The 23,654-nt window shown below is 38.8% G+C and overlaps 1 protein-coding gene across 1 annotated transcript in view; it reads left to right on the top strand.

Moving 5' to 3' along the window:
- The window catches only part of LOC101644888 (sodium channel protein type 1 subunit alpha), a 174,133-nt gene that overhangs the window by 117,855 nt on the left and 32,624 nt on the right, over positions 1 to 23,654 (top strand). The window contains exons 15-17 of the mRNA XM_004703766.2: positions 5 to 168; positions 1,138 to 1,494; positions 3,083 to 3,565. Coding sequence (XP_004703823.1) covers positions 5 to 168; positions 1,138 to 1,494; positions 3,083 to 3,565 — 1,004 coding nt within the window. The remainder of the gene's footprint in view (positions 1 to 4; positions 169 to 1,137; positions 1,495 to 3,082; positions 3,566 to 23,654) is intronic.

Consider the following 23,654-nt stretch of genomic DNA (forward strand, 5'->3'; position numbering starts at 1 on the left):
ACAGGGATCTTCACGGCAGAAATGTTTCTGAAAATCATTGCCATGGACCCTTACTATTATTTCCAAGAAGGCTGGAATATTTTCGATGGTTTCATAGTGACGCTCAGCCTGGTGGAACTTGGCCTTGCGGATGTGGAAGGACTATCAGTCCTCCGTTCATTCAGATTGGTAAAAGACAAAATAAAAGCAAACCATAATGACAACCTTTCCAACAATCAGGATTTAGCATTGTCACATATTTTACTACATAACTAATGCTTTTTTTAAACTTTGGTGTAAATTTTCATTGTCACAAACTGTCCCTACCTGAAGAAATTATTCCCACTTAATCTGAAAAACATTTATTGAACATGACATCATCATGTTGTTTAATCTATTATAAAGCTATTATTTTTACTGTCATTTTCAGGGATTGTCACAGTTAGTTTTAAGTAAATATTGTAGTAGAAAGGCATTGCTTTCAGTAGTTACTTTAAACTATACACAGTCCTTTGGAATAGTGAATGACAATCTAATGCAAAATGTCTACTTAGAATCTTTCCCCACTTCTTCCTCTGAAAAATATACACCTTCCCAAGATTAAGAAAGAAATTTCTAAACATAGCCAGGAATTCATATGCTGATGTCCTTGCAAATTGGAAAAGAATTATAGAGTCATGGGAAATATTCTGGGTTCATCAATGCAGAAGCATCTAGCTATATGAATGTCCCTCCAAAGCATTAGTGAATAGTAAGCAATTTTTGCTCATTATATCAGCTTCATTGTGATCTTACTTGGCATCCTGTTTATAAATGACTCTGTTTCAGTAGAAATCATTGTGATTCAGATTTGAATATTACAGTGTCAGGTTTGGTAAAAAACAAACAAACTTTAAAACCACCTTCAAAAACCAAGAATGGGTATATTGCAAAGAATCATAAAAAAAATGCACTCACAGGAAGATTGATTTACATGAGTAAAACGTGAAAGGACCAGAATCTTCCTAAGTGATATAAAGAATTAGCCACAAGTTCAAGAGGGTATAAGAACAAGGCAGAAGATGTTTGAGATTTAATTTTATTTATCATTTCTTGGTAAACTGTAATATATTTAATATCTTTCATGATAGTAATTCATATTAATTCTTTATTTTCCAGCTCCGGGTATTCAAATTGGCTAAATCTTGGCCAACATTAAATATGTTAATAAAAATCATTGGTAACTCAGTGGGGGCTCTGGGTAACCTCACCTTGGTCTTGGCCATCATCGTCTTCATTTTTGCCGTGGTCGGCATGCAGCTCTTTGGGAAGAGCTACAAAGATTGTGTCTGCAAGATCTCCAGCGACTGTGAACTCCCACGCTGGCACATGCATGACTTCTTCCACTCCTTCCTGATCGTGTTCCGAGTGCTGTGTGGGGAGTGGATAGAGACCATGTGGGACTGTATGGAGGTCGCTGGCCAAGCCATGTGCCTTACTGTCTTCATGATGGTCATGGTCATTGGGAACCTGGTGGTATGTACCCAATTAATATATGTATTTCAGGAATATATTAAAAATCTAATAGAAGGATGATAGTTTTTGGTTGTTTATTTTAAAAGACTCCTACCTTTTTTTTTCCTTGAGTTGTTATTTAATTATTTTTTTATAAATCATTTTATTGGGGGCTCATACAACTCTTTGATAATATAGTGTTAGTAGCTGTGACTCTACAATTTTTATACTCAACTGCTTGGTGTCAGTCATTGCATTACATTTATTGTGTGATCCCCAGTGGAGTATTGATCCTCCAATTGAGTACCTCTCATAGACTATTCATAGAAAGATATGCTTGGAGTTTGATGCGATCAGAGTCAACAAAGGGAGAATGTCCAAACTACTGGTCAAAATAGGACTAAGAAATTGTGCCTTTAAGTGCTCATCATGAGTCGATCATTTCCTTGTCACTTCTAGACATATAGCAATCAGTCACTCCATGTCATGTGGTGGTTAGTCAACCTAGGTTTGCCAATTCTCTAGTGTCTCTGAAGCAAAGCAAAAGATGGCTAATGATGCCGAATGGACTAATTGATCAATCCTCAATCTTACATTTGAAATGCTAATGTTTAAAATGTGGGAATGTGTAACATATCCCAAAGAGTATGTTAATGTACTAGTCTCATGGAAATATTAGAGATTTTTAGAAATAGTTCTAATTACATAGCCATTGAGTATAAAAAAGACAATAGATTAAGATATGTCGATGTTGATATTAAACCATTCATTCTTTTTTTATGTATACTGATTTTTCAATAAATATCAACTTAGTATCTCTGTTAAACAAAAAGGAAACTAGAGACCCACTGCTGTCCAGTGGATCCCAACTCATAGCCACCCTAAGGACAGACGAGAACTGCCCAGAGCACTCCTGAGATTGTAAATCCTATTGGCACAGACAATTTCAACTTTCCCCTACAAAACAGCTCATAGACTTCAACTACTAACCTGGCTGACTGTTAGCTGCTCAACGGGTAACCCATTGTGCCACCAGGCCCTTACAAGAAACTATAAGAGGCATTTAGATGTATAATTACAAATACCAGTAGTTATTTTTTTAACTGAAAGCCTTTGTAAAGGCTCTCTGGTGGTGTTGTCCAATAAGCATGAGACTGCTGCCCACAAGGTTAGCACTTCAAACCCACTAGTCACTCCGCAGGACAGTGCTGTCTGCTCCTGTGAAGACAGACAGCCTCAGAAGCCTATCTAGGGTCACTATGAGTCCGAATTGACGTAAACGCAGTGGTGAGTTTGGTTCACAAGACTTGTCTACATCATATGGAACAATTTGGAACTTAGCAAACACTTCATGCTAGCTCTTTTAACTTCTTCATTTTATACATTGAAGAACTTAAGACCAACAGAAATCACATCTTTTCCTAAGGATGAAGCCACTGAGCATGATCACACATTCAGATTGCCCAACTCTTAACTACTGTGCTATGGTGCTTCCTTCTCATATGCAGGTCAAAATGTTTAGTTCTTTCCTCATTTAGAGGAATCAGTGATCTCAATCGGATGTTTCTCTTGAGCTGAATTTATAATCCTGTTTGTATTGGTTTTCCAGGTCCTAAACCTCTTTCTGGCCTTGCTTCTGAGCTCCTTCAGTGCAGACAACCTTGCCGCCACTGACGATGATAATGAAATGAACAACCTCCAAATTGCTGTGGATAGGATGCACAGAGGGGTCGCCTATGTGAAAAGAAAAATATATGAATTTATTCAACAGTCCTTCGTTAGGAAACAAAAGATTTTAGATGAGATTAAACCACTTGATGACCTAAACAACAAGAGAGACAACTGTATGTCCAATCATACAACAGAAATTGGGAAAGATCTTGACTATCTTAAAGATGTAAATGGGACCACAAGTGGCATTGGAACTGGCAGCAGTGTTGAAAAATACATTATCGATGAAAGTGATTACATGTCATTCATAAATAATCCTAGCCTTACTGTAACGGTACCAATTGCTGTTGGGGAGTCTGACTTTGAAAATTTAAACACAGAAGACTTCAGTAGTGAATCAGATCTGGAAGAAAGCAAAGAGGTAAGATTCTCGAGATGGGGGTAGGTATGCATGTTTACATATATGTACATGCATAGTTTTACTTGAATTTCTGGTTCTACATTTTCAATCTAGAATTTTCTTACCATAATATAGAATTGTACTACATGAGGAACCTAACATTTAAGACCAATAAGAAGAGTATTGATAAATTGAAGAATAATATGTTACAGATGCACTTTTCCCATCTTTAGTAATGGATACTTAATAAGTAATACATGAATGAGTGAACAAACATCATCTGATTTTCATCTGATTTAATCCTTATAATAACCTGGAATGAGATGTATTATATTAATATATCATATAAAAAAACTAACTTAAAAAAAAAAAGAAAACTAACTTAAGGTAATATAACTACTGAGGAATTGAGCTAAGACTTGAACTAACACTTTAGAGATGTCCTGACTTTTTAAAATGACATTCTGAATAAAGTAAGTCAACCTACAGGTGAGGAGTGGGCTCTGGGGAGACTAATGACTGAGCCAACAAACACCGATCTTTTATTACAGTGAATATCCACAGAGACATTGGGTTGTTCTGTTCCTCCATGCCTTGTGACAGTTTGTATTTTAGAGTATTGGATTAACTGACATTTTAAATGTTAAATTAGTAGAAACTTTCGAGAGAACCTAGTGCAGTGTTTCTCAAATTGTGAATTGGGACACAGCACAAGTTGAAAAACTAATTTATTGGGTCAGTATTCTTAAACCTGTAATAAAATATATTGTTCCCAACTGTCGAAGTACCTTGCAGAGTGACAGATATTACTATGTGACCTTTTCTCTCTGTCTTTTGACTCTGCTGAACTTCCACGGATGGCCTATCTAATTAGCGTGTACTCGCGGGTCCGTGCGTATTGGGTTGGCCAGGCTCTCCTGATTCTGGATGGAGCTTCGGCTTCTCTCTCCAAGCCCACTAGTGGGCACCGCCACTACCCCAGCTTTGTGCAGTCCCATTCTAGCCCACCCTCAGTCCTGCCAGCTCCCCTTCTTCTGGTCCTTGGGCAGGACAGCCCTGCCACCTCAGCTTTGGGCAGCAGAACCAAGCCCAACCCCCTGGCCCCAGCCCCATGGCACTCATGAATGGCATCCCACCCTCCAGGCCAAGTTGGTAAAGCTCTGACTCTGAAGCCTGTGAGGGAGCCGCCCCATCCATTGAAACCCAGTAGACCAGGCGTGTTTTCGCCCTTTGAAATCCCAGAGAGCTGGCCCTATCCTTTGAGCCCAGGATAGCTATGCTTCTTATCTTACCTCTTCAGCTTCCTCTCCGAGTTCCTTGGCTTATGGACCCCTGGGGCCTCTGGGTGCAGCCCAACCTCTGCTGTCCTCAGCCAAGTGTTTCAATAATAAGTGCCCAGAGGGCCCTGCTCCCCCAGAAAGCCCCCTGCCTGAAGGCACTCTGGTCTCCTCCTTGGCGATTCGTCTCGTGTGCTGGCACCAGCCTCTGGGTTCCCTTCACATTTCTCTGCAGCTGCTTTTGCACAGATGTGCAGTCTCTGGTGCTAGAGTTCTTGCTTCCCCTGAACCTTCGCGACAATTACCTCTGAAGCTCACAATCCCATCGACCGTCTCTTCAAGGCCCTCTGGGCTTTCACTGTGAACCAAACCAAACTAAACCCACTCCCCTCAAGTAGACTCCGACTCAAAGCGACCCTGTGTAGACAGAGGGAAGCTACTCCTCAGAGTCTCCTACTCTTTAGGGGCTTACAGGAGCAGACAGCTTCTCTACACTCCTGAAGAGCAGCGGTGAGTTGGCACACTGACCTGACTGTTAGCACAATGCTTAGTTCACAAGGTCCCTAGGACTCCTCGGGCTTTTACCATTGCTGCTGGCAGGGGCCATCGAGTCGGTTCCCACCCATGACAACCCTCTGCACAATAGACTGAAACGCCGTCCTCCCCGGCGCCATCCTCACAGTTGCTCCCATGCTTGCGCCTGCTGTTGCAGTCCGTCTTTTACTGTGAGTCATCTAAAAACGCGCCCACCCCTCAGAGTTCTTCCATGTTTTAGGTATCTCTTAAAGCACCACCCCACCCTGTCAGTGCCAAATTTTGTCTTAGGTATCTTAAACCTCAAAACTCACTGCCATCGAGTCAATGCTGATTTACGGTGACCCTATAGGACAGAGTAGAACTGCCCCTATAAGTTTCCAAGACTGTAACTCGTTACGGGAATCGACAGGCCCTTCTTTCTCTCATGGCGTGGCTAGTTGTTTCGAACAACCAACCTTGAAGATTGTAACTCAACCTGCCACCTCTAAGCCAGCAGGTCTTTTTTAGTTATCTAGGGCTGCTATAACAGAAATGCTTAAATAGAGGTCCTGGACAAATAGCAATGTATCCTCCCACAGTTTAGAAGACTAGAGGTTTGCATTCAAAACATTGACTTAGGGAAAGGCTTTCTTTCTCTGTCTCTTCATTCTGCGAGGTTCCCAGTGTCGGGACCCCCAGGTCCAAGGGACTCACTCCAGGTCAGCTTCTTCTTTCTCTATCCTTTTCTCTGCTATAAAAGGCACGGGGACACATTCCAGGAGAGCTCCCCAAATCAGACCAGGTCTGTGAACTGAGTCGGGTGCTGCACCCCACTCTAGTCCACTTACAACTGATTGGCTGATCACATGAGACCATATCACAGGGGATGCTTACACCATTACATAACTGCCAGATTTCATCATTGCATAATTAGCAAGCCACTGAGCATCAGGGTTCAGCTAAGGTGCCGTATATTTGGGGAGGGGGAGAGGTGTGCATAATTCAATCTATGACAGCTCCAAAATGCAGAAAAGCGTGGGTCACATTTCTCACCAATTTAAGTTCTAAAAGTTCTCATAAGTGCATTCAGATACCCTGAACATTTGTTTTAATAGCTCTACAAAGTGTCCTGGCTCATTGGATATCAGGACTATTGGACCAGCTAGAAATGTGCGTTCTTATTGAAAGTCTGTAACAAAGGATGATGGTTAAGAAGGATTTTGAAGAACTTTGAAAACTGACCCAACCTGGTGAGGTTACTTAAAAAGGTGATATTACATCATCTCTCTCCAATTAGATAGTAGATTCTTTGATTAAGGTTCAAATTTGATAGAATGTCTAATCCTCTGAAGGACCTTCCATATTGATGGATACTTAACAGCTGCTCAATAGAAGTTTGTTTGATGTTGAGTTGGTTAGTATAGCAATGAGAGGCCTTCAAAAAGTTTGTGGGGAAATTCTAGACATTTTTCTGAAGTCTCCTTGGACCAGAGTAAGAGTGTGACAGCGCTAACTCCACTACGGGCAAACCGCTCTTTAGATTACCCAGTTTCCTAGGATGCTTAGAAGAATGCTGTGAGGATTTAAAAACCCTTTGAGAGGCAAAAGTGCTGAAAACAGACTTACCATATTGATTCTGTTTTAATCAATACTTTCAAAGTTGACAAAGACATTAAAAGCATGTCTCTTTTGGAATAAAAACAATGTACTACCAAAAGAAACCTCCCCCAAGCCCCTGGAATGGCCACCCAATGTTAGGTGACAGTCATTGGGGTCCACGCTATTTGTTGCTGTTGTAAAAGTACCATCGAGTTGGTTCCAACTCATAGCCACCGTATGTACCACAGAACCTGACACTGCCTGGCTAATGCACCAGACTCATGATTGCTGTTCAGTTGGAGCCCATGGCTGCAACCTTACGAAGTCGTGTGAATAAGACTTTCCATGTGTGAAGTGCTCACCATAATCTAAGCACCGTTTGAACTTTGCAATGTTCATCCTCTGATGTGGGCATTGTGATCATCTTATAGATGAGGAAATCAAACATGATAAGTTTATTACCTTGCTGAAGCCACACACATAGTAATATCATCATTCAGCTACTGTTTAAGCTCCTGACCTCCACACTACACTAAGACAACTTCTTCATGATTTATGAAAGTATATTTTCTTTGGTATAGCTTTCAAATATATGATACTGTTATTTACTAATTGATTATAGATACCAACTATAGAGCTAGTATTAATGACATGGATATAAGTGATCAGAAGTGTCTGTCTTTTCTCTAGAAGTCCACTTCCCCTGTACTGGGCTATTCTTAAGGCTGATGCTTCTGCACTCCACACTGACCTGGGTAGGCAGGTCATTTCCTAACACCACAATCAATATTCTAATTACAAAGCACTTATTCTCCTAGATTGTGGCTATTCAAAGTTATGTGTAAGGAACATCCTCTTCTGGGCTTAGTGCTACCTGAAAGTGTCTTTCCCTTCTTGGGGAGAACTTCTGTCATTGCACCATCAATTTGGGAGGTCTTTGAGGCCAGAGAACATCCGGTCTTACTAACTGTCAATCTGCAGCCCAAAATATTTATGGAATGAATAAATGCCCAATGCATGACTATTTATAGGTTCCAATGTGTTCTCTCAACCATACTGCCTGTGTTAAAAAGTTACTTCCTGCCCAGTTGATGTTTTGCCATTTCATAATTTTATCTTCGATATAGGTTAAGGAGCGCATGACATTTTTTAACCAAGACTCATAATGCAGAATGTCAGCAGGCTAAGCTTATGCTGCCACAGGGAGTTTTAAAAGACCTTATGTGGACAATGGCAGTTTAAAAATGTACTCGAAGGCAGAAATTATGTCAGTTTTATTAACTACAATATACCCAGAATTTTCCCATAAGTATACCAGAAAGTCTTTGATGATTACTCTGGAATCAAAATATGAGGCTGTCACAAAGGCTTGCTAATTGGATTTCATTTTAGACATACATGGCTTTATTCCAAACGATACGTGTTTAATTCTGTTTCTGTGATCATAGCGACAGACAAGTTTTTTCAGTAATACCTTTGTCTTGGCCTCTTTGGATTGCCTTTTGGGGGGAAAAAGTCTAATCAACACAGTGGCATCCAAAGGGATCTGCTGAGTCAGCTAAATTCAAGGCAGACAGACAAGCTCAGACGTTTATGGTGACTATGCTTTGAGAGCCCATAGGGGTCTCAAAATATGCAGATGGCTACTGGAACTTATAAGGAAGAGGTTTTAAATTGATTGAAAACTTCATTGATGAGAAAAAGGCCAGGAATGTTGCAGCAAAGACATTTTTGCTTTTTCTGTTCTTTTTGTGTGTAAGAAGAGCTGAGTTTCAAGAAGTAATTATCCACCGAGAAAACATCCCAGCCCAGCCCAACTCAAGTCCATAGTCTGGTACTCGTCCACAAGTCCCTCTGAAGAAGTTGGTGTCACAACAGCGCATCTGCTCCTTGTTCAAGGGCAGCCTACAAAACTCCAGCGAGAAACCTCACCTCCGCCATCACACAATCCTGATCTTGCCTCTTCAATACTTCTTTATGTTTCCAAGACCCAGGGAACATTGAAAAGGAGGATTTGAAAACGTAATTTGAGCCCTTTGAGGATGGCCTAACTTCCATGTGACATCGGGGAAAGGGAGGAGAGCAGAATTCTAAAGGGAAGGGTTACAGGGAGAAGACACACCGTCTTCAGAAGTGTGAAGAGATGATCACTTTCCATGTTGGCACTGTTGTTTCAGGAAGGTCTCGGTGGTTTTATACCAGTTCTTTTTGATGTACTCTTGAAAATATGTACCGACAGTTTTGCAAATATTCAAATTCATGAACATACCGTTTTCCCCATAGTAAAACACCAGATAATAAACCTGGGTCAGCTGGGGTTTGAGAGATGGATCTGAGATCTGGGTGTGTACGCCTCCAGCTTTCCTTTTATGTCGCGCTCTCTCTCCACCTCAAGTGAAGGATCTACCCATACCTGTCTCCCCTACATTTCCTTCCCACCTGCTTTCTGGGAGTTTCTCTGAAGCCCGCATACCCAATCAAGGTGTGCCAGTCCTAAACATGCAGTCAATTTTTAAAAGCTGCAAATATTTTTCTTTTGATCTCATTTCACCCTTGTCTTTCTAAATTGTTTCCAAGCGTTAGCTGCTATTTTTCTTTAAAATATAAACTATACTTACTGTCCCTCATTTTCTAATATCCAGGTACTTAGAAACATTTTCCATCTGGTTTTCACTTCTCTCTTTCTTGCAAAGGCTCCGTGACTGTCCTACTTAGTCATTTGCAGTCCTTGCTAAATCTGAAAGCTGTCTCCTCTGCTTTCCAAAAATTCATCCAACACTCTTCCTAGACATCTGGTCTTCCTGCCAGAATAACTAAGAGGAGCCTGAAACCCATTTCAAACTCTTGCTCTTAAATTTCAACCACTCTCCTCTAATCCATGATCCAGTTCTGTGGGTTCTACTTACTAAAACCATCTTCAACCTCCACCACTATCTCCATTTTCTGATGACGCTGTACCAGAAATGTGGCAAGCGTATGGCTTTAACAAACAGAAATGTGTCCTCTCACTCATTTAGGGGTTAGAAATTCCAGTTAAAGACGCCATCTCCGAGGAAAGGCTTGCCTATCTGTTGTAGGGGTAGAGCTGAAGGACGCTCCTGGCTGATTTCTCCTGTTGGTAGGAGGTTCCTCAATGTAGGAGACAGAGCTGCGACACCAGAGATGCTGAGAAACAGCAACAGAGAAATGGTGGCCGCAGAAGTGATAGCATGCGGTGTAGTGGTAGGCTGCTCAGTACCTTCAGGCAGAAAGTGTGTTGGTGGACTAGAGTGCCCCAGCACTTACTCAAAAGGGAGCTAGCTTTGTCAACACATAGAAGTAGAGCTGCAACTTTTGAGCCAAGGCTTGCTGACAAAGTGCAGTGCCGCTAGGGAAGTAATCAGTTGAACTAAAAGAACCCAAGCAGAGCAGAGGCCAGAGAGCCCCAGGCACTAGTTATAGCCATGGGCATTGCCATCAACTGTGTGGAGTGTTTCCTGAACTAGAAGTATCACCTGTTTTGTTTTGTGTTGTTCCTGGTAAGATAAGGATGGTCCTTACAACAGATGATCAGACGCAATTGTCTTTGGGGGCCTGGTTGGTGTCAGAACTGGTTCACAGGCTGGAGGTGGGAGGCATATGTGATTTCTGCCCCGGAGGAATCCGCCTGGGGTGGCTGGTACTGATGATCTGGATTCTCCTCCCCACTTGGGTAGGTAGAGGAGGTCAGATGCCACCCCTCTGCCATCTGTATACCTTCCAACATGCAGGTCATGACGGATCATCTAGAGCAGGGGCCGGCAAACTTTTGAGTCCTCCTGTCTCTCGCAACAATTTAAAGTTATTTGAGAGCCATACATTTATTTTTACAAACAAATGAAATCAGCATTATCTAAATAATATCCTTTCAAATTTTTTCAGTTTTACTTCAGAGCCACATGTACATACTGAAAGAGCTGGATATAGTTTACAGTTTGCCAAACCTTATGAGGTGCAAATTTATGAGTTAATAGTTGAGTTCTCTAGAAGCAGTGAAGAAATGCTAACTATCAGTCTACTCATTTCCTTTGGTATTGTATTGCTGCTTTGCTGAGATTCTTTAATAGAGATCATTTAATTTTTAATATGCATAGTGTGCACTAGGAATATTTACTAGTGCACAATGTACACAATGAAATATTAATATTTTGAGGTTGAAGTGCATCTCATTTATGTATTATTTAAGATATTATATATACACAGATATACAATTTTACAATGGTAAAAAGATTTAAAAGTAGATTTGCCCAACTTTTAGAATAAGCATTTGGGCTAATAATCTTTAGTTCTTACATTCACACACATAAAGAGGCTTCAAAAAGTTTGTGGGAAAAATAAACATTATCTTTTAGTTCTATTTTTTCATGAACTTTTTGAAGCCTCCATGTTATATATATGTATATTTACACATATAAATATATGTGTACATTTACACATATATTTTCATTTCTACCCTTAAATTATATAGATTTACTTTTGTACATATGTATATTATGAGTTATATCTTGGTGTTCATTCTTATGCCCTAGTAAGCTCCCTATAAGAAACCAAGTCTAAAATAAAAATTTAAGCATCCTAAGATCAGGCCACAGAGAGCAAGGAAGACAGTTGAATTGTTTACTCTTAATGAAATATTGTGGAGCGTTGTCTTTGCTTTGCTCTGTTCTGCTTCACCTTCAAGGTCAAAACCATTTGCAATAACACAGAACATTTTTTAAGAGGAAGAAATGTTACATAAATACACTTGAGGAGAAAAAAATGCTCTTATCATCAGAGTTGTAATTATTAAGTGGTTACTGAATTCCCTGCTGGACAAAGTGGATGCCTTAGATACAATGTGGTCTTTTAATTTTATCAGCTCACCTGTAAAGTCAGCCTGCCAACAAATGTACCGATGACAACACTTAGTGTACAATTTAGCAAATGATGGTAATGTGTGAAAATTCATGTATTTTCAAATGAACCAGTCCATCTGAATTAGGGAGAAAAAAGACCAATTCAGGAATGAATGAACTTTAAAGTGGATTTTTAAAAATATGTTCATGATCCCATAAATTGTGTAACTAAAAGGGAATATCTAATAAGGATAGAAATTTAAATTTTATTTTAAGAGCCAAAAAGGAAAATTAATTGGGCATATTGTTTTTGAACTCAATTCAAAGTAGCAGACAGTTAATATGGGATGAAATAAAACTAGAAAGTTATAATAAAAATCTCAAGGAAACTATTCTTCCTTTAAAAGAATACAGAATAGAAAATCGTGGAGCTCTGTAACATGAGGTTGCTGTGTGTCAAAATTGATTCAATGATACCTATAATAATGATAGAATTATAAACAGTGAAAAATAAAATTTATCCTTTTAAATAAATAATAATAAGCCCAATCACTTAGAAATAAGGATATCCTCCCAATCAAATATTGAATTAAGCAGTAAATAAAATATCTAAATAGTTAGAAAATAAAAATGTTGTCAAAATATTTGTGATGTGACCAAGCAGTGCTGAATCACTTCATATTTAACAAAGGCGATGAAGAAAAAAACAAAAGAACACTATGAGATATCTAATTTGAGAAATTAAAAAAAGAATAACAAAACAAAGGGAATATAAGTACAAGCGTATATTACCAGATTATTAAATGAGCAAAGAACATTAGTTTCATAGGTGGTTCTTTGAAAAGCAAAGAAAACCTAATAGAATACACTGAGTATGGTGTGTTGTTCGGTGCAATCAGTAGGTTCTGATTCAGAACGACCATATTTCTGACAATAAGTTTGTGCTATCTTAAACTGTGGAGTTTATAAGGATTTGTTTCACAGAAGTTGGTTTTTTTTAACAATCATTTTATTGGGGGCTCATACAGCTCTTATCACGATACATACATGCATCCATTGTGTCAAGCACATTTGTACATTTGTTGCCATCATCATTTTCAAAACATGTTCTTTCTACTTGAGCCCTTGGTATCAGCTCATTTATTTGCCCTCCCTTCTTCATCCCCTCCCTCCCTCCCGAACACAGAAAATTTTTAAACCAGCACATTTGACAACCACTATGTGTGTGTCATTTTGTCATACTGTGATGGCTTGTGTGCTGAAGTCTATGTTCTTGGCATTTCAAATACCGGTAGGGTCACCCAAAGTGAAGAGGTTTCAGCAGAGCTTCCAGGTGAAGAACACACTATGAAGAAGGTATAGGCTGTCCCCATCAGAGGAATTGGCCACTGAAAACGCTATGGACAGCATTGAAGCATAAAGAACATCATAGTAACAAAACTCAAAAGGTCATTAAAAATACAGGAATGAAAGAAAAGACCAAAGTGGATGTCAAAGAGACTGAAACTAACTCTTAATCAGAGAAGAGGTAAGGCCAATAGAAGAAATAGCAGAGCCAAAGAGTTAAACAAAACAGTTCAAGGGGCAACTCGAGAAGACAAAAATCCTAAAAGGAACTGTACAAAGATCTAGAGTTTGGAAACCAGCAAAGAAGAACAGGATCCGCGTATCTTAAAGTGGAAGAACTCCAGAAACGTAAGCCTTGAGTTACAAAATTGAAAGATTCTACATCTTGAATGATGCAGGAAGCATCCAAAGAAAATGGAAATGCAGAATCACTGTACCAGAAAGAACTACATTCAACCCTTTCGAGAGGTAGTATACTAGTGAAAACCAATTCTGCTGAAGGAAGAAGTCCAAGCTGCACCAAAAGAATTGGGTAAAGCCCGGCTCAAGGAATCGATGGCACACCGAGTGAAATATTTGAACCCGCTAACGCAGCGCTCAAAGCTCTCATTCAGCTATGCCAAGCAATTGGAAAATGGTTACTTGGTCAACTGACTGGAAAAGATCCATATGTATGCCCACTCCAAAGAAAGGTGACCCAACAGAATGTGCTAATTATAGAGCTGTACTATTATTGCGTAATATCACATGTAAGTACAATTTTGCGGAAGATGGTCCAACAAAGAAAGTAACGGTAGATTGACATGGAGCTTCTAGCAGTTCAGGCCAGATTCAGGAGAGGAGTTGGGACAAGTGATATCATTGCTGATGTCAGATAGATCTTGGCTGAATATAGATAATACCAGAAAGATGTTTATTTGTGTTTTATTGACTGTGCAAAGACATTTGACTGTGTGAACCATAACACACTATGGATAGTCTTGAGAAGAATGAATGCCAGAACACTGCATTGTGCTCATATGGAAGCTATCCAGGGATCAAGAGGCAGTTTTGAGAATAGAATAAAGGAAGAATGCATGGATTACGGAAAGGTGTGTGTCAGGGTTGTATTCTCTCACCATACGTATTCAATCTGTTTGCTGAGAGATAGAGAAGCTGAATTCTATGAAGAAAGATGCAGAATCAGGTTGGAGGAAGGCTTATTAATTACCTGCCCGCCTCCCCCCCCACAAAAAAACCCTGCAGTATGCAGATGACACAACCTTGCTTGCTGAAAATGAGGAAGAATTTAAGAACTTGCTGATGAAGGCCAAAGATTGCAGCCCTCAGTATGGATTACAACTCAATGTAAAGAAAACCAAAATCCTAACAACTGGAGCAATAGGTTACATAAACATAAAAAGACCGAAGTTATCTAGGATTTCATCTTGTGTGGATTAATAATCAATGCTCATGAAAGCAGCAGTCACTTGATCAAGTGATGCATTGCATTGGGTAATCTGCTGCACAAGACCTCTTTAAAGTGTTGACAAGCAGGGCTATCACTTTGAGGGCCAAGGTACACCTGACTCATGCCATAGCATTTTTAATTGCCTCTTATGCATGTGAAAATTGGGCATTGGACAAGAAAGACCAAAGAAACCTTGAAGCATTTGAATTATGGTCTTGGGGAAGAATATTGAAAGCAACATGGACTGCCAAAAGAACAAATAAATATGTCTTGGAAAAACGTTCAGCCTGAATGCTCCTTAGAGGCAAAGATAGTGAGATTTTGTCTCATGTACTTTGGGCATGTCGTGTTAGTCTGGGTACATTAGAGAAACAAATCCACAGAAACTCATACGTATAAGAGAGAGTTTTATATAAAGGGTAAGTGCACATCAAGAAAACATCCCAACCCAGTGCTGCCCAAACCCACAAATCCAACATTAGCCCAAATGTCTAACACTGATCTATAAAGTCCTCCTCCATCTCACAAAACAGACGCAATGATGCCGACTGCAGGAGGAAAGCTGAGTCAGTGAGTGTGTAAACATCTCAGCACTGGCAGGGTTCTCCACATGGCTGCTCTAGCACCCAGGGCTGCATCAGGGTAGGTCCATGTGGCTTCTCCTCAGGGATGTCTTGCAGGAAGTCAGCCTTGAAAGCTGAAGCAGGGAACTGGCTAAGGCAGCCGCACCCTATTCCTACCGTCAGAGAGATCTGAGAACTAGAAAGGCAAGACTCACCAAGCCATTTATCTCTTTGCCCCGCAGTTAATCCCACATGCTTTTATCAGCCAGGTTGACACAATAAACTTTAACTATCTCACAGGTTATCAGTTGAGACCATTGCCTGGGAGAGGATATCTTGTTTGGTAAAGTAGAGGGGTCGTGCCAAGAGGAAGGTTCTCAACAAGACCGATTGACAGGATGCAATCATGGGCTGGAACACAAGGACAATTGTGAGGGTGGTGCAGGACTGGGTGGTGTTTTGTTCTGTTGTGCACAGGGCCGTGGTGAGTTGGAATCTACTTGACAGCACCTGCCAGCAACATCTGACACATAATGATGAATTTTAAAAGCTCAAATGACCAGTGATACGTATAAGGAAGACTGAAAACCGTTCAAAAACACTAACACTCCAATAACAAAATAGGCAAATGGCATGGAAACTATTGAAAAAAGCATAACTTGGATACTGAGTGCTAGGAAATAGTAACCCTCGTGTAGCAGATAAATTAATATTTAAATAGCCACAAAATGTACTGCTTACTTTCTAACTTGGTCAATAAATTAAAAAAGGAAGAAGGAACATTTTAAAACGTACAAATAATGCCCCATGCTGATGAACTGGATCCAGGAGACAGATCATAGCCCAATTCTTGGACTGCAGTCGCCCTAATTAATGAGGGATCAAGTGAGCATTGCTCATAGAACTAGCAGAACAATTAAAGCCTAGTTCTGTTTGGACGGTTTCTTTGTTTCTAAGATGAGAACAGCTGCTTATTTTGCTTCTCTTTGCCTTGACCAGAGAGGCTCACGGATTGGCTCGCCATAGGCCTGTTTGTGTTGCTCCTCATTTGCAGAGCCAGCAGTCATACCCACCTTGAGCTTTCTTTATCATCTTCCTGAGTCAAAAGGCAGCCCTCGTGGTGGTGTCTCAGGAGGATGAGGTTTTCTGTTCACTTTAAAAGTCACAGTCTAGGAAGCTCACAGAGATAGGTCAACACTGTCTTAGTCGTTGACTGTGAGTCAGAATCAGCCCCATGGCACTGAGTTGGGTTCTGAGGAGAGTGCTGCTGGTACACGTTAGACTACTCACTGCACAGTCAGCAGTTCAAACCCCACAGGGGCTCCATGGCAGACAAGGAGGATATCTGCTCCGGTGAAGACTGACAGCCTCAGAGACCCTATGGAAGGTCACTATGGATCACAAGGAACTCTAATCAACTTAATGACAGTGGATTTGCTTGGTCAAGGAGTTCTGGGGAGCACTGAGATGTTGAGAGAGGGGAAGATGTGGCCAGCCAAAGTACAGCTCCTAAAATCCACTTTACAATTCTTTTTGTCTGGTAATAGGCTTGTTAAGATTCCGAGCCTTTGTGCATTGCAGATTCATCTGGAACGTAATCCACATAGCGACCCTATAAATGGATTTGGGGTTACCACAATCAAGGATAGCTTTCCACAAACCTGATGTTTAGAACTTAGGCACTGATCCTGTTTCTTCCTACAGATTTGGGTCCGATCATTTGCAATCCTTGGATGACACAGAGTGATGTGCTTCTTCTGGGTGGGTGTAACTGACTCCTCATTTAGATGACTTCTCATTTTGAGACCCCACACGCTATTTTATATGATAACTGGGCACCATCGGATTTCTTCACGTTTGGCTATGCACGCACCCATGTCTTCAGTGATCTGCTCATGAGGGAGCGTACCAGGGAGGGCCATGTGACGAGAATTAACTGTTCTTATATCAGGGCTACTATCGAGTGAGAGCTCAAAATTCACTCATATAATTGTTGTTTCTGTAAATCCTTGGTTTTCTTTTGAAGACATCCTTGTAATTTTATTTAGTACATCATAGATCATCCCCGTGGGGCTTAAGGCACTCTACTGATAGTAACATTGTTTCAATGAATGCTAACGCACTGTTTAGCAAAGAGATTTAAACATGCGTAGGACTTCTTTTTAGATTTCAATATATGAATTATTCATTTGTATATCTTCAAAAGTGATAACTTGGCTAATTATACTGCTGTGGGGGTTGGAGATATGGCTATACTTTCAATAACACTCATTTATGAGGGGTAACCATGCCTACTAGACTAACGCATGTTGCATAAAGGCACGAAAACAGAAAACATATGTGGACATATTCCAGTAGATCTGAACTCATCCAAATTCCAATGACCATTTCCTTAATCTTGGGATGCTGCTTCTTCAGCTACTGCATTTCAGGTTAAAGTTCAAGCAAGTACTTCTGTTTCTTGGTTATATTTACTTATAAATTTAATGGGATTTCTAATTTAATCCTTCTGCTGTGGTCTATGAAGGGTGTTATGTACCTCAGAATGACAGAGCCCAATGTTCAAGTTGTCTATAGCATGTTCCTGGGTCACCAGTGGTTGTTTGGAAAGTTGGTCAAAAGTGCCCAGTTAGGAACATGATTCAAGGCACATTTTCCAATTGGGTCTCTATAAGTTATGTTAAGCATTTTCAATGTTTTTTTTTTAAATGTCAGTTTTAATTTTAATGCTTATAACTTTTAGTGAAATCACATAAGAATAATTTGTAAATTGTACTTGATAGCATGTGTAAATTCTTCACATAACCTTTATCTTCTTGCTGCTCATGTAAACACAGTTATTGGCACTTATAGATTATTTTCATTTCCTTTAAGAAAACAAAGAATGTACAAATGTGCTTGACACTGGATGTAAGCAAGTAATGGATTGTGATAAGAGTTGAATGAGCCCCCAATAAAATGGTTTTTAAAAGAAAATAAAAAGAAAACAAAGAAACAAACAAGCAGTTTCCTAAACTTGCTCAGTGTGTTGAAAAATAAGAAAACGGAGGCTAGGTTGTCACCTATTGCCACGAAATTGATTGTGACTCAAAGTGACCTTGTAGGACAGGGTAGAACGGCCCTTGTGGGTTCCGAGCCTGCAGGAGGGGAACGCCTCAGCTTTCTCCCATGGACCAGCTGGTGGTTTTGAGTTGCCAAAATTGTGGTTAGCACTCTAACATGTAACCCGTTATGGCACCAGGGCTGAGATGAGGGTAGAGAGTCGAACCTCTCGTGGGTTGAGGGCCAAGGTTAAGAATGAAAGTGTCTGTGGTATTTTTTTTCTGGAAAATATGACTATGTGAATTCTCATTGTAATGGAAAGGAATGGTAACACTTTCTTTGCATAATCTTTCTAGCATGGACCACACCTACAATTCATCACATTTGATTCCAGCTTAGTTTCTGCAAGGTGGACAAAGAACTTGAAATTTGTAAAGCTAACTAAATTTAAAATCCTTCTAGAAATTTAAATCTCATTCCCTTATTTTTGTAATTATCTCATCTATACTGAAGTTTACAAGTTTGTTTTTTTCATGTGTATATCTGTGGCAGGTGAGAATTAAGCTTATTCAATGTCAGCTTAGTTTTATGAACACAACAGCTAACTTTATTTTCATATTCATCCAATTATATAAGATTAAACTGAAGTACATAATATGATAATCATGCACATGGCATAAACTGACATGAAGAAAAACAATACTTTTATCTTTATTATAAAAATTTTTGATGGACATACTAATTTTTAATAAGCATACAATTCGAGTAATGGAATACACAGATGTAATAGAGAATGGGCAACCATTTGAGCAATTTTGACACATTAAGGGCATCACCAGTGTGTTTTGTAGTTAAAATACAAAATATTTTTAATTTGATAAGAGATTACAATAAACCAAAGGGTTTCACAGATATAGTGTTGAAACAGCTTTAGAAGAGAGAGCCATTATTTTTCTTACACTATGCACAAATTTGAGAGAACACTAAGAAATTTTTCCAAACTGTTATTTCCATGAAACATAGAATAAGATTTTGCTAGAAGTTGGGGATTAATGGTTCATCTGACAGTAATATGTGACACAGGTATCATTCATTCATTGACCAAATAGTTATTGGGCATCCAGCATCTGCCAGGTGACCCCTATGTTCTAGAGCTAGTGAGCCTCAAATAGAAGCGACTAGGATCATCTGTAACTCCAAGAGGAGACATGCCAACTCATGAGCTAAAAGGTTACAGGAATTTTGAAGATAAGACTGAGAGCAGAAATATTTTAGGAATAGACTTAAGTCAATTTGAATATAAATTATTATCTGTATTTGAATAAGGATTTAAGATAATGTCTTGAGTCTACATACAAAAAAAAAATGATATTGAAATTAACCAGAGTCCAGGAATTTGGTTAAAGGAATAGGTTCAAATACCAGCAGGGTCGCCCAAAGGGAACAGGTTTCAATGGAGCTTCCAGCCTAAGAACAGACTGTGGAGAAGGAATAGGCTGTGCCCTTTGGAAGAATTCACTGCTGAAACGTTATGGACAGCAGCAAACACTGTCAGGTACGGAAGGCCTAGCGAAAGTGGATAGATGCAGAACATTGTCAGATAAGTGCCGGCGGATGAGCCCTCTGGTCAGAATGCACTGAAAATAGGACTGAGGATGAGCTGCCTGCTCAAAGGAACATTGGTCACTCTGACGTGACTGGAATGCAGCCTGTGGAGTTCAAGCTTTGGGGGCCTGCATTTGCTGAGGGGCATGACTCAAAATGAGAAGAAACAGCTGCAAAAATTCCACTCATAATTGGACCTCGGAATAGATGATGAAGTGTAAATCTAGGAAAGTTGGAAGTTTCAAAATGTGAAATGAGCACATAAAGATTGATATTCTAGATGCTAGTGAGTTGAAATGGACTGATATCGGCCATTTTGAAACAGCAAATCATGTGGCTGGGAATGACATCATCAAGAAGAATGGCATTGTATTTGTTGTCAAAAAAAGGACATTATAAGATGTAGCTTGAAGTACAATGCTGTGTGTGATGGGATGATATCTTTCCAAATTCCAGGAAATTCAATCAACACAACGATTATTCAAATTTATCAACTGACCACTAAAGCTAGTGTTGAATATAAGAATTTCACTGTCTTCAGTTTGAAATTTTGATCACTCAAGATGCATGAATAATTATCAGTGATTTGAATGCAAAAATTGGCAACAAAAGTAAAGAACAGTAGTTGTAAAATCAGGTCTCAGTGAGATATATGAAGCTGGAGACCACATTAGGAATTTTGCAGACCAACGACGTGTTCATATCAAATTCCGTTTTCAACCACACAAATGGCAACTATACAGATGAACCTCTCCAGGTAGAATACACAGAAATAAAACTGACTACATATGTAAGCAGACATTATAGAGAAGCGCAAAATCAATAGATAAAACCAGGCCAAGGATCAACTTCGGAACCGATTATCAATTGTTCATATGGAAGTTAGACTGAAGCTGAGGAACATTAAAACAAGTCCACAAGAGTCAATATATGACCCTGAGTATATCCCATATGAATTTTCAAAACATCTCAAGAACAGGTTTCCTGTATTGAACACTAATGACAGAAGACCTGAGGAGCTGTAGGAGGCCATCAAGAATATTATTCATGAAGAAAACAAAATGTCATTAAAAAGACAGGAAAGAAAGAAAAGCTCATAGTGGGTGTCTGAAGAAACGCTGTAACTTGCTCTTAATCATGGAGTAGGTAAGGTAAATGGAAGAAACAATGTTCAACCGAGTAAAAAATCCAAAGGCCAACTTGATTAGACAAAGTAAAATATTACAATGAAATTTGCAAAGACTTAGGGTTAGAAAAATCAAATAAGAACACTCTCAACAACGTACCTTAAACTGAAAGAACTAAAGAAAAAGCTCAAGCCTGAGTTACAAGATTGAAAGATTCTACTCCACAACATAAAAATAAAGCATCTTGTTATTTAAAGTTACATTTTAATTATTTCAAATATAAAACAAAATATTCTTCAAAATTTCCCTGTGAGTTAAATTAATACCATACCAAAGGGTTTTATTATTGCTTAAGTTACTATTATAGCATTTGCTTTATAACAAGCATATAATTAGGTTGACAGAATTACTATAAACAAAAATTAAGTAGAATGTATGTCTACAGCTAACAAAAAGCTTTTTGCTGCTGATGAAATTTTGTCTGCAAGGACACTTTTTCTATCCTATACAATTTGAGGGCCAGTTTATGGTATCAACATGAGGGGGTTTTGTTTGTTTGTTTGTTTGTTTTTTCAATTCGTGTGAATTGTAGATGCTTGTTTGTTAGTTTCATCATAATATTCTCTCCATGAAAATTTTAAGTGGTAAAAAGAATTACAAGTATGTAATTCCACTTTCTTTTGTTTGAGAGAAACTTATTTTCTGAGTCTTAATGCAGACACACCATATATGGAGGTTAGGCCTAACAGTTCTCTGAATAATAATGAAAATCTGCCATGGAAATGAACTTGTTCCTCTGAATGCCAGTGCCTACACACATTTATTCACAGATATATGACTTCTGGTTCTTATTCCGTGTTGGTAAAAGTGGGTCAACTTCCCATTTCATCTACTGTTATGTGAAGAACTGGTACCCTGAATGCATGTAAGACTGTCTGGGGAAGAATGTTGCCCCCAAAAGACAAAATATTACTAGCATTGTTTTTATAAAATACTCAATGAATTTTTTCCATTATATATGTAACGCCAATGAGGCCATTTCTATGATTTTACGTTAAGTTGTTAAAGTGATGTATCTTACTCTGTCACTTAGGGCCAAATGCTAAAAATCTAGATTTAATGTTGGGGTAAGATATCAGAATTTCCACAGAAGTCCAGATTATTTTATGTATGCTTTGTTGAGATTGTAACTCAATGTCAACATTGGATGATAATCTGTATTTCTTCAGAGGGAAAAAAACCAACACCTTGTTACTGGGAATATGTTTAATTCAATGTTAATGCTTGAATGGAACATAAAGATTACCTTACAAATCCGGCTAGACCAGAGCATGTACACGGGTACAGATAAGAGCTGGAAACACAGGGAATCCAGGACAGATAAACCCCTCAAGACCAATAATGAGAGTAGTGATACCAGGAGAGGAAGGGGAAGGTGGGGGAGAAAGGGGGAACCAGTCACAATGATCTACATATAACCCCCTCCCTGGGGGACAGACAACTGAAAAGTGGGTGAAAGAAGACATCGATCAGTTTAAGACATGAAAAAAAAATGTATAAATTATCAAGGGTTCCTGAGGGAGGGTGGGGGAGGAAGAAGGATAAATGAGGAGCTGATATCAAGGGCTCAAGTAGAAAGAAAATGTTTTTAAAATTATGATGGCAGCAAATGTACAAATGTGCTTGACACAATGGATATATGTATGGATTGTGATAAGAGCTGTGTAAGCCCCCAATACAATGATATAAAAAAAAGATTTTCAGTGCCAAATGCAACCAAATACATAAAAATGTAAGTGAGAATATGATTGTGCAAATATATTAAAAATCATTTTATTGGGGGCTTGTACAACTCTTATCACAATCCATCCATACATACCAAAAGTAGATTAAAATTCTATTTGCTACTATATTCCATGTTGAACATTCAGTCTTTTTGAGTGTAGTATGCAAACAAATCAAAATTTATTAGACTGTTGAAATTAGTCTTCAATAAGAAATCATTTTGTAACTTCTATGACCAATGATATATTCAGGATCTACATATCAGAAATAAGGCAGTGCTACTATATCATCAAAAGTCCTGATGGTGATAACTTGAATTATGAATTAAAATTCATAGTTTTCTATATACTAATAAATCAAATATAAGGGAAGAAAGCAAGTATCCACAATCCTAGACCTATCCTTCTTTGAGCAAGTAATTTGATGAAAATTTCACCCAAATATCAACTTTCTCTATGAAATTATAATTAATAATTTTTAAAAATGTTTCCTTTTCATTATTTAAAACATTACAGTAACATATTTAGTTGCTGATCAATATGTATTGTAAAGTATGTGTTATATGATCTACAATAACCTTAGGTTTGAAAAACACTACTCAACTTGAATGTGCCAGGTATGTCTCATATTTGCCAATTAATAATGAAAACTTAACACACCAGTGATATTCAAGAGATATTAATTTGGAAGTGAATGAGTTACTATCACCAAAATTTTAAAAGACAGTGCTTGTTTTCAAAGGGAACTTTCAATATATATTCTTATCTTAGTGGGCTTATTGGTAATTTCTATCTGACGTGTGTATCTTTTGAGAATTCTAGGAAGAGAGATATGTTCCCCATTGATATTATAAAAATGTACGTGAGAATATGATTGTGCAAATATTTTAAAAATAATTTTATTGGGGGCTCGTACAACTCCTATCACAATCCATACATACATCCAT

Source organism: Echinops telfairi, unplaced genomic scaffold, assembly GCF_000313985.2.
Source record: "Echinops telfairi isolate 266 unplaced genomic scaffold, ASM31398v2 ScPeMD7_4;HRSCAF=17, whole genome shotgun sequence".
NCBI lineage: Eukaryota > Metazoa > Chordata > Mammalia > Afrosoricida > Tenrecidae > Echinops > Echinops telfairi.